At 36.5% G+C, this 12,082-nt stretch overlaps 1 protein-coding gene across 1 annotated transcript in view; it reads left to right on the plus strand.

Annotated features, from left to right (window-relative positions):
- The window catches only part of LOC111514669 (cilia- and flagella-associated protein 43), a 53,120-nt gene extending 44,343 nt beyond the window's left edge, over positions 1-8,777 (plus strand). Inside the window, exons 14-19 of the mRNA XM_074169478.1 lie at positions 200-394; positions 1,014-1,245; positions 1,428-1,700; positions 4,151-4,294; positions 6,359-6,642; positions 8,588-8,777. Of these exons, the coding sequence (XP_074025579.1) occupies positions 200-394; positions 1,014-1,245; positions 1,428-1,700; positions 4,151-4,294; positions 6,359-6,642; positions 8,588-8,735 (1,276 nt within the window). The 3' untranslated portion in view covers positions 8,736-8,777. The remainder of the gene's footprint in view (positions 1-199; positions 395-1,013; positions 1,246-1,427; positions 1,701-4,150; positions 4,295-6,358; positions 6,643-8,587) is intronic.
- The last annotated feature ends 3,305 nt before the right edge of the window (positions 8,778-12,082 follow it).

Here is a 12,082-nt window from a genome sequence, read left to right on the forward strand (position 1 = left end):
GTTTTCAATTACTGTATGACATATCTTGTGCACATAAGTTAACCCATCAGAAAACTCAGGTTATGTCAGTCAGTACTGTAGTTCAGATGTGAATGAAAATTTGAATACAATAAAAACAAGAGGGATGCATTTTTTGGGATCAAGTTTCACCTGAAGAAACTATAACATTTGAAATTCTAAGAATTGGTTAATATTTTAGGAAAACAATTCGGGAGAACGAAGATATCATACAGCAGCTGCACGAAACGATTTTGAAAGTTAATGAAGCCCTCAATGAATGCAAGGTCAGTTTGGAAACCCTGCAGACCAAAGAAAAATTACTGGAAAAGGCATTCAGGAGAGATTTTCAGGAAGCTTCACCCATAGTGCAAGAACAAGCGCTGAAACTATACAAGTAAGTAGATTATACCGTATTTTCAACTTTCATTTGATAATAGTTTGGCTTCCATTTCCCTATCTTTATGAAAAAAATTATGAGGAACTCACAAAGAGAGGAAAACAGCAATTGAATTCAAAGTAAACTCATTAAAAAGATGTATAAAAAGGACTTATTGACAGATGCAAACCAGAAAAAGAAGCCCCCCGAAAGCATTATATTCACATGCATACTGAATTTCAGGAAAAAAGAATTACTTGCGAAATGTTAAAGCAGTTGTTTCAGGACGGCCTTTTCTCTTTCAGTTTGTATCTTAAAGTGACTTCTAAGCATAATCTTCACATATTTGTGTGAAGAATTCCATTGTTTTCTCTCTTCCTTTGGAAGCTCCCCACAGATTTTTGTATAAAGATGAAGAATTGACAGTCCGAAAGCTTTCTTTCTCAAAAATCAATCTCTCCTTTGAATATTATCCTCCAATTCAGGGAGAATGTCCCACTTCTGAAACCAAATTGTATGATTCCCGAAGTATCAAAAGCACAGCAATAAATGAAATTGAGCTCCTGTCTATACATTTGGAAATTATCTAAAATGACTAAAATAAGCAATGAATTGATGAACATTTTAAACTTTTCAGAAAACGACCTAGGGCTACCTTCCGCCAAATGAACACAGTGGCTGGAATGTTTGAACTCGCCAAGTGCATCGTTACTCAAGAAAAGACTCTGATACTGACCCAAGACGCTCTTGACTATATGAAAGCTGTTGACCATCTCGACCAATTTGTAGGCCTGCCTCCTTCTATAGATGAACATACATATGCTCTGATCTGCAGGCATAGGAGGCTGAGGCTGGAGTATGAAATCAAGGTACATTTAACGCGAGCACTGCTAACACAGTCGATGTGTTGACCATTACAGTGTCAATTGATGTTGTAGTGTTTTCGGTTACTTCATTATTTGTTACTGCACAACTAAAGTTCATGATTGAAAGAATGTAGTATTTCTTGGGACAATAACTGTACTTTGAGCACCTAATTTTTGTCTTGCAGTTGAAGGGGATCCAGATGCAAATAATGTTTGGAGAAGCGACAGTTTCATCTTTCCAAAGACGAGTGGCATTTAAAAAAGAGAAGAACGCAAAGTTGCTGATGGAGAAACAGAAAGTCAGGAGTGACTATTTGTACTTGAATCACAATATACAATTTCAAATCGTATTGAGAAGGGGTTTGGTTGAGATCCCACTGACTGGGGATATTCGGGATTTTCAAGATGCAATACTTGTACCCAGAGTGGAAATTGAGAATATCAATGAAAAAATAAGGGTAGGTGATTTGGCTGGAGAGTTTTTGAAATATTCGCAAAGTTACTATGTGATAATTATTTACATAAAAAAACACAAAAAGCAGGCATATGAAGCAATATGTATATATACATGCGACATAGTCAGTTCAAAAAATGTATGTGAGGTACCGTGAGGATCAATTCTGGGATCTGTTTTATTTTTTACTTATTTCAATTCGTTGGCTACAGTGAAGTTTTTGAAAAAATTACTAATGTATGCTGATGACACCACTTCGATTATATATTGATTATAGCTTAAAGATCATAAAACGTCACTGACTGTTCAGAAATCTGTGTATATATTTATAATGAAAATGTCTATACCAGTTGATTCAAAAGATTCAATTGAATTTCACAATGAAAATGTTAAATAATCTCTTCATGTGAATTTTTTTGGTCTAATAATCAGAATTTCATTCAAATGGAAAAATATTGAATTAAAATATTTATTTTTGTATCGAGTGCGTGAAATAAGTGTTTTTCTAGTCACACATGGGAATGTTAATTTTTGGCCGAGACCGCAGGTCGATTCCAAAAAAAAAGAAGTCCAAAATAACTAAATAATACTTCTCTTTTCTATGAATGTTATTCATGATGCACAATTTCAGCATCCAGTGGTCTGTCTTTCTGTGTCGTTACTATAGAAACGGTTTGTTGGCACGCCGCGTGTTTGACTTTTTGACTGTTTGCTCGTTTACTATCAATTTTTATTCCAATAAATGAAATTGACTCTGTTACAAATACATCCTTCAAAAAGTAATATTCCATGTTTATTTTGTGAATTATTTTGGCAGTGAAAAAAAAGAAATATTTACGCATTAATAGAGATGCAGTTTTCTTTCAAAATTATTTACCTCCCAAAGTATATTCAAGCACTTAGTGATTTATTTTTCTGCTCTGTTCGTACTTACTTATATTATACTTTCGAATTATTGTTTTTTCCCAATATAAGCATGTGAGTTTCTTAGGAAAATGAATCGAAAATTGTCATTAACATTAATATGTGAATTTGCTGAAATTATCTGACGAAAGTAATATCGATCTTTAAACTGAGAAATACACTCAAAAAAATTGTTGATGATTGTGGTGGCGTTGGCAAATATTCTGAATCAAAAGTAAAAACTTTTCCTTCCTTCCGTACGAATATACAGGGCTATTCAAATTCGTTTCTGTACATGGGGATCTCGTAAACGATAAGAGATAGAGTGTCGGTTAAATTGTGGTAAAGTCGTGTATTTTAGAGAACTATTCAATGACGTAAAGAAATCGGAAATAGCTCTTTTGGTTCTGGAGATATACAGGAAAAACCAAAAAATGTCATGACACCCTGTATAAAAGATTCATGGATATATTCTGAGAGCCCAAATCAAGTGCTAATAGCAAAATGTGGACAGATTTTCAATATGTCTGCGAATAAAGAAGATATAGGTAAAAAAATAATTTGGGTTTCTTTTGTTTTTCCTGTATATCTCCAGAACCAAAAGAGCTATATTCGATTCCTTCACATCATTGAATAGGTCTCTGAAATACACAACTTTGTCATAATTCAACCGACACTCTATCTCTTATCGTTTATTGGATTATTGTTGAGTTCGAAACTTTTTAGTCAATAATTTTTGAAAGGTACACATTATTTTAGAAAACTTGCAATATTATCGTACTCAGTACTCGCTTTGCTTATTACGAGAGAATTTATTGCTGTACCACTCAACCCTCATTCATCCAAATGATAAAATAACTCATTTGAGATCTTAATAAAATATTTATTATAAAAAAAACGAGAAAAATACGCTCAGGGATGAACTAACATTGAATAGCTAGATAAGAATCACCAAAAACTTACATTATACTGCTACCCAGCAGGATCGAAGAAAAAGAGATATGCTGCATTCTACAAATGCTCTGCAACCGTTTCTGAATATACTCTGAATACTCAATACTTTCTCCGTGTGATCTTTACCTCCCTTAATATTCATAAAGATTCATATGCCGAGGTTACAACTTTCCTCTGGTCACCTTACTAAGGTAAAATGCTCAATACGCATCCGTGCAACGTTGCGTATTTGGAGATTGTTTTATATTTCTATATCCTGTGTTCATGTCAATTTTGATATCTATGAACTTGGAATATTAAAAGATGAAATTGTGGATATTGAGTGTTTTGGATTTAGAATATTGAAGTTTAGGTTGAAATTCATGTATTTGCTCGAATGAATTTGAATTATTTCATAACTATTTTCCTTATTTGACAAAATTGATTCTGAATTATTTTTTTAAAATTTGAATGCTTTTGTGAGATCTTTTTTTCATTGTAATTGTGGTTTCAATTAAGTTCCCCTTTATACTATTTGTAGAAACGTTACGGTTATCTCAGCAGAAATATTTCTCGAAATCATCCACTGGGTACTTATAACTGCAAATGGTTTTTCAGCAAGCAGGAGATAAAAAGTTGCACACCATGATGCAGAATATGGCATTCAGGAGAAAGATAATGGCTACAGAGTGGGTTCATAAGAAGCATAGGATGGAAATCAATGACCTCATCGAACGCATTCGTGATATAGAAAGCGTTAGGGTAAGTTTCAAAAATCTACCCTTCCACAAGGTAACAAAAAATCTCAAATCTGCATTTTTCACAAAAACTATATTTGATGAAGGAATAATTGCATACAGAACTGCGACTACGACTCTTCAAGGCGAGGCCTTCAGGTTCAGGGTTACCAGAGGCTGCCCTCAAGGTAGGGTACTATCTCCCCTTCTGTGGCCGCTTCTGATAGATAGTCTGCTCGATGCCCTCGACAGAAGAAAAGTAGATCTGCAAGCTCATGCAGAAGACCTTGTAATCTTGGCAAGGTCCACGTCGGGAAGGATAGCTTCCTCCAAAGCACGATGGACGTTATTCTCAGTTGGTGCCTGAGGGAGCAAATGTCTGTCAACCCCAGCGAAACTGTGATAATCCCCTTCACCAGGAGGAGAAGATTGGACGATCTAATGCCACTTTTCCTCAATGGTGAGGTCAATCCATTTAGAACGGAGGTGAAACATCTTGGTATTGTCCTTGATAAAAAACTCATTTGGAACGCTCACTTGGAAAACGTTTTTCACAAAGCCAGACTGTCTCTATGAACATGTCGAAGGATTTGTCGTAAAACTTGGGGTTTGGATCCCAAACAAATCTATATATGGGATTTATGTAATGATTGTCAGACCAATGATCACTTATGGGGCAATTGCCTGGTGGCCGAACACTCTACAGAAAACGGCTCAGGCGAATCTCTCTGGCTTACAAAGACAGGTTTGGCAATCAGTGGTGCCATCAGTACCACACCGTTAGCGGCCATGAAGATCGTTCTAGATCTACCTCTCTCCACATTTTTCCGGAGAGAGAGGCTAGATGGACTGCATACAGACTTGTGCACATTGCGACTTGCACAAATCAATTGAATGCAGAGTGCAACAGACTGTTGGTTGACACGGGAAGTCACAGCATTCTGGAAATGACCTCTGACTTCATACCTGCAACTGTCAACTACGAACTGCCTTATAAAGTACTGTTCCCGAGTAGAGAGGACTGGATCATCCTGGAGAAGAAAAATATTAAGAGCAGATAATTGTTGATTCACAGATGGATGCAGGTGTTTTCTGTCGCATAACCAGGACAGACCTGTCTAGGAACCTATGCGACTGTATTCCAAACGAAACTTTATGTGTGGAGCGAAACTTATGTGTGGAGAAATTGGAAGAATCCAACCTCATAAACAAGTCATTAAAATCTCGTACAGTCAAGTGGCGTTGGAAGCTTTTGGCTCCTACCGAGCAAGGTCTAAATCGGTAGCAAAAACGGCTCTCCTCGATGGAAAGACTCAACATATTGTCTCTGGCCTGGATTTCTGTCCATACTGGCTTGTAAGGCAGTGAGGCTGCTGACTCCCTTGCAAAGGAGGGTACTGCAAGCAGCTTCATCGGAACAGAACCTGTCATTGGCATCGCTTCAGGCCTCAACAAAAATTGAACAGCTGGGTGGCAAAAAGATGTATGGACTTCTAGCAGAATCTTTCATGATTGGCTCACTCCAAGGCGTTTATTCACCCTTCGAAGCATGATACCAAACAGTTGTTGGACTACTGACACCTCTGTTTGGAAAAAAATAACTGACCTCCATATTACACCTTTCGTTTTCTATTGTTAGTATAATTAAATTATCAATATTCTTTACAATTTAATGATCAATCAGACTTTCAAATTTTTTTTTAGTTACCATTGAAATGTTATCTGTCATTAATATTCTTGTTTTTCGGGATTATTGAAAATTATAATCAATATAAATCTTTCTGTCATCACAAATATTTTTTTAGAGTTTGAGTTCTATGCTGAACTTGTGATGCAGTGTTTGGAACCGTTGGTGTAGTAATGAATGATATTGGAGTTTTACTCAACACCAAAGCATTATTTTAACAACTCGACACGTGTTTCGATCACCAAGTGATCTTCTTCAAGAAGAATAATAAACAGTTCAATCTTGAAGATGATCACTAGGTGATCGAAACACATGTTGAGGTGTTGAAATAACGGTTTGATGTTGGGATAAAACTCCGGAACTCCAGTGATATCCTATGCTGAATATAAAAAACTTTTTCAGTTCACCAGAGAAATGCAGATGTACTCGAAAGGTAAGAGCTTAGGTCATAAAACTGAGATGGACTCTTTCGAACAAGAGATAGAGGTGATAAGCGCAGCATTCGAGAATAACATCAGATTCAGGAAAGAAAAGTTGAGAAGAATACGAAATCAGATTCAATCCTATAAGAATCACAATGCTGCTTTGGATAAAAGTATACAGGAAAAAAATATAGACGTTTGCGATCTGAAGCTCCAACAAGACTTGGATCTTGTCTGTAGAGAGAATGCTGTAGTAAAATCGAGGTAAGATCAGCCGAACTGCCAATCAATACAATGTTTTTCATTTATACGATGAAATGGAGGAGAATCAATCAAAAGTTCTTTATTGTCTGAAGAATTACAATCCTAATTGAAAAAATCTTCAAAGCATATCAATATGATGAAACAGATGAAAGTAATAGGATACCATGTTGATTTCATAAAATCACATTTTGTTCTTCAAACTTTCTTTATAGAATATCAGTTAATAACTGCAAGAGTTCACTGTGAAGGCCTAAATTAATTTGTAACTTTTTCGTCGCTTGTGTTTTCTCCATATCCAGCTTCATTTACGAGAAAAATGAAGCCACTTTGCATATCATGAACACCTGCTTTGATCAGCTGACAGTGATAGTGTTGTCATATCAGTGGAAGTCAGAGTTGTTAATTAGCAATGATTCCATCATCAATAATTTTACTAACGCAGAAATGGCTGAGATGCACTTTATTTATGGATTAGCAAATGAAAATGCGGAAAAAGAACAGAGTAATTCTATGTGCTGAAACAGTTAGAACGCTATATGCAAGATTTTGTGAAACTGAGAGTTTTGATGAAACTGCAGGTGGTGGAAGACTAGAAACTGTGACAACGCCTGAACTAGAAGAATATTTGATGCGATAAAAGAAGATCCTTCAAAAAGTACCAAAAAGATAGCACTGCAGCCGGAAGTCAGCCCAAAAATACTATGGACAGTTCTGAAAACAAACTTCGTATACCCATATCACATATGGCAAGTCAAAGCCCTTCTGCCTCAAGATTTTTACCCAAGATTGAAGTTTTGCAGGTGGTTCATTCATATGATGGCATAAAATAATTATATGTTACCAAAAATTTCATTTACGTACGAAGCAAACTTTTCACGAGATGCTATTATGAACTTCCACAATGACCATTTTTGGGCCGACGAAAGTCTCCACGTTATCAGAGAATGTCATTTTCGCTGAAGGTTTGGATAGAAATGATTGGTGACTACCCAATTGGCCCATTTTTTTACCAGCAATATTAACAGATGAATCCTACACGGACTTTTTGTTAAAAGAAGTGCCGGACTGGTAAGAGGCAACATGTGATTTATGCATGCCGGACCTCCAGCTCATATTAGGGTTTTTGCTCCTCAGCATCTCGACACCACCTACCCTAATCGCTGGCAATCTTGATATGAATCCTTAAGATTTTTATTTATGAGGTCATCTGAAGGCTCTTGTTTATACAACTCGTGTACTGGATATGAATGACTTGAGGAATTCAATAATTGACAATTGCAATGTCATAAGAAAAACTCCAGATATTTTTGAACGTGTCAGACAATCAATGACAAACCAATTGCAGTCGTGTATTTTATTAGAAGTTGGACATTTTGCTCATTTACTATAAGGTTGAAATTGTTTATTATTCACTTCTGGTGTTTATTTTATGTTGTCCGTGGATAATTTTCAGAAGTGATTTTTCATTTCTCGAAGACCAAGCTTGATATGAAGGAATCACAAACGACGAAGAAGTTGTAACGAAAAAGTTGTTTTTTTTAATTCTTAATCTAAAAAAATTAAAACACTACACAAAAGTCAGTGGCTTTTTTTTCTCGATATGGTTGGCTGTGGAGCGTATTGAGATGCCACTGGACCTTATTACTTCAAATAACTGTAGCAGATTTCAACCAAATCGGTGTAATCATATTTTTGCTATTTTATAAATACCGTTATTTTAATTTTAACGCCCTGTATCTCAGAAACGAAGCAACTCCGTTCATAGGAACTTTTTTCTCTTAAAACGACCTAACGAATCACCCTCTGAAGTTTCGTACCGTAGATAGGAAACACCCTGTACATACACTCTTTTTTCTCGAAATCAATTATGAAGACCAACAAACACAATGTTTCATTGCCAGTACCTACCTACAATATATATGCCGTTTGTTTGAATATTTTTCAGAATGGACGCCTTATTGAAGAGAAGTTGTTTAGTCCAGGCCATTCAGAAGAATCATAATGAAATTCTTGTTTTACAAACTGAGTTGGAACTTCTTAGGTTGAAAACGTATCCCACGTTCAAATACAAATTGATCAATTCAAGTGAATAATGCATTGTTAAGTTGAAAGGAACAATATAAATATTGATATCATCAGGGTTTTTATTGTTATTTTCATTTTTTCTTACTTATACTTATCACTGGTATTGGAAGATGCAAAATGAAAAAATGGAAAATGTTTTATGTTCACTTATTATTTTGGCTCACCAACGACCCAGGCGAAGTTCTCTGGTTCATAGAGACAGGCTTGTCTGGCCATTAGTGGTGCCATCAGTACCACACCGTCAGCGGCCATGGAGATCCTTCTAGATCTACCTCCTCTCCACATTTTTCTGAAGAGAGAGGCTAGATTGACTGCATATAGACTTATGCACATTGCCAATTGCACAAATGAATTTAATGCAGAGTGCAATACACTGTTGGTTGACACTGGAAGTCACAGCATTCTGTAAATGACCTCCGACTTTATGCCTCCAACTGTCAACTACGAACTGCCTCATAAAGTACTGTTCCCGAGTAGAGAGAACTGGATTCTCCGGGGGAAGGAAATATTAAGAGCAGATAGTTGTTGGTTCACAGATGGATCAAAAACACCTTTCGGTTCTGGTGCAGGTGTTTTCAGTCGCATATTCAGGACAGATATATCAACCTGCCTAGGAACCTATGCAACTGTATTTCAAGCGGAAATATACACTATTGAATTGTGTGCGGAGAGATTTGAAGAATCCAACCTCATACACAAGTCAATCGGCGTTGGAAGCTTTTGGCTCCTACCGGGCTAAATTGGTCTAAATTGGTCTAAATTGGTTGCAAATTGCCAAAAACAACTATCCTTGAAAGAAAGACTTTACAGATTATCTCGGGTCTGGATTATTTGCCATACTGGCCTGGAAGGCAATGAGGCTGCTGACTCCCTTGCAAAGGAGGGTGCTGCAAGCAGCTCCATTAGACCAGAACTTGTCATTGGCATCGCTTTAGGCTTTGCCAAACAAAGATTGAACACTTGGATGGCAAGAATATTCATGGACTTCTGGCAGAATTTTCCAGGATTGGCTCACTCCAAGGCGTTTATTAACCCTTCGAAGCTTGATACCAAACAGTTGTTGGACTACAGTAGAGATGAACTACGATGTCTAACATGCCTTCTTACAGGTCACTGTCATTTGAATCATCATATACAGAGAATAAACCCACTCAATTTGGACCTAACCTAACCTTACTCACCTCAATAACTCAAATAGAGACCAGGGAATAATCGAAATGCTATCGAATACTACCTGGTCCCTAATTAAAATAGAGGGTGGTCGCAGAATTACCCGACCCAACGAAGAAAACTTTTGAAAAAGAGTATATATTTTTCAATATAATCTCCTTGCAGCTCTATATACTTTTCCGAGCGACGTTTAATAAGTTTGATACAGTTTTTATTGGAACATTTTTGACCACTGAGCCATTTATTCAAGTTTGGTAACAGAAAATAATCCGAGGGGCTGAATCTGGCGAATAGGATGCATGAGTAACAATTCAATCTTTAATTCGTTGATTTTGAACATTGCGATAATGGATTTGTGAGCTGGCGCATTGTCTTGATGAAAAAATACGTTTTTCTTAGCCGACTGTGGCCGACTGTGTGTTTTCGCTTGATTGCTTCACTCGAACATTGCAATAGGTTCGCCGTTGCTAGTTTTAACTCTTTTGGGATAGTCAATGAAAATTGTCTCAGGCGCATCCCAAAAAACCAATGACCCCTGCTTCTTCTGATGATTCACTACATTTCAAAAGTTCAATTTCTGGTTGATTATTCTTAATAATAATAATATTTATTTTCCCACAAGACATATAAAATGTATAGGAATGGTCAACATATAATGCAAGCGCACTAAAACAGAGTACAGTCATTTGAGTACAAAGATATATAAAAGTCAACATTATAGCCCTTGTTTGTTGTGTGGAAAAATTTTTCATCATTCCAGTAGTAATGCAAACTTTTTAATAATGCCCCTTTTTCCCGCATCCTCTACATTGTGTATTTCTTGCAGGGCATATCAACTTGGGATCTTGATCATGCCAGTTATTGCCACAATTTCTGCACATTTTCTCCGTTTTATTATATTTGACAGATTCAAAATTTCTAGCTTGACATTTCGACTTTTCTTGTTTATTTTGCTTGAAATAGCCATTATGTTTTGTCTTTTGCTAAAAGCTCTTCTAGTGTTAATTGTTCAGATGATGCAATTCGCCCAAACCGGGTGGAATATCAAATTAAGTATCAAATGATACAAAATTCAAATTTCCATTATTGACGTGGGTTGTTATTCTCGTCGCCAAATGTAATATTCGTGTTGGAATATAATTTGAAATTGTAGAATTACTTTCAATTCTTTTTTATTTTTAAAATTATCTCTGCTCATCAGAAAAATGACAACTCACAGCCCACTTGACATATAATCATGTTAAACAACATATACAGGATGGAACATTACACAGTCTTCGCCTTCTTTGGATCCAGTTCTCCCCTTTGAGTCTACTGTTTTGATTTTTCTTTTGTCTCGGGTGTAAAGTGATGGACCCATGTTACATTCATGGTTATGAAACGACGGCAAGAACTCTGCTTTGTTGTTGTGAAACTCAGCTGAAAAGTCAATTAAAACATATTCAAGACACTGTTTTTGCTCGAGTGTGAGCAAACGCGGCACTCATCTTGTACAGAGTTATTTCATGGCCAAATTCTCATATAATATACGATATGCCGCACTTTTTGAAATGCCTACTGAGTTTGCTAGCTCGCGCTATTTCGAAAAGGATATAGGGTTCGTGCGGATCGCACGAAGACCGGTCTTTTTGAAATCTGATTATTTGGTATACCTACTTATATTCTCCGCCAATTTTACCATCCTATTTACTATTAATTCAACCTGTTGAACAACTACAAATGCACCAACTCAGTAGAAAATACTTTTAGTTTTACTTTCACTTTGGGAAAGAGTGGTGTATAACTTCACATTATCGCCCTTTTTTATAATTGTAAAATGAACTCTAGCTAATCAACCCGCACTAGGAACCCAACAATATATAACCTCTTTGCAAATAGAAAATGGACTCAGATAAAATATGTGAACTCTCTCTCAATATCAACTGATTAGTAAAAAAAACCAACACTCCTGGTCATGCTTCATGGTCAACCATAGGTTCCGTTGAACCGGTGTGTCTTCAACACAACACTTCCCTGTACCAAATACCGACTTACAATTTCACTACCGTTTTTCCTTAAATTTCGCATCACGCGCTTAGACGAAGTAACTCCCCTATTTTGGCCACCTTCCTCAGTCTCGAGGCCGATCTCGTCTCGACGGGCTCCGGTGACTGACTTCCCAAGCATATGATCATCTACAGGATGT

This window comes from Leptinotarsa decemlineata, unplaced genomic scaffold, assembly GCF_025532065.1.
Source record: "Leptinotarsa decemlineata unplaced genomic scaffold, Ldec_3_MD MMD2_P_RNA_scaffold_5, whole genome shotgun sequence".
Lineage (NCBI taxonomy): Eukaryota > Metazoa > Arthropoda > Insecta > Coleoptera > Chrysomelidae > Leptinotarsa > Leptinotarsa decemlineata.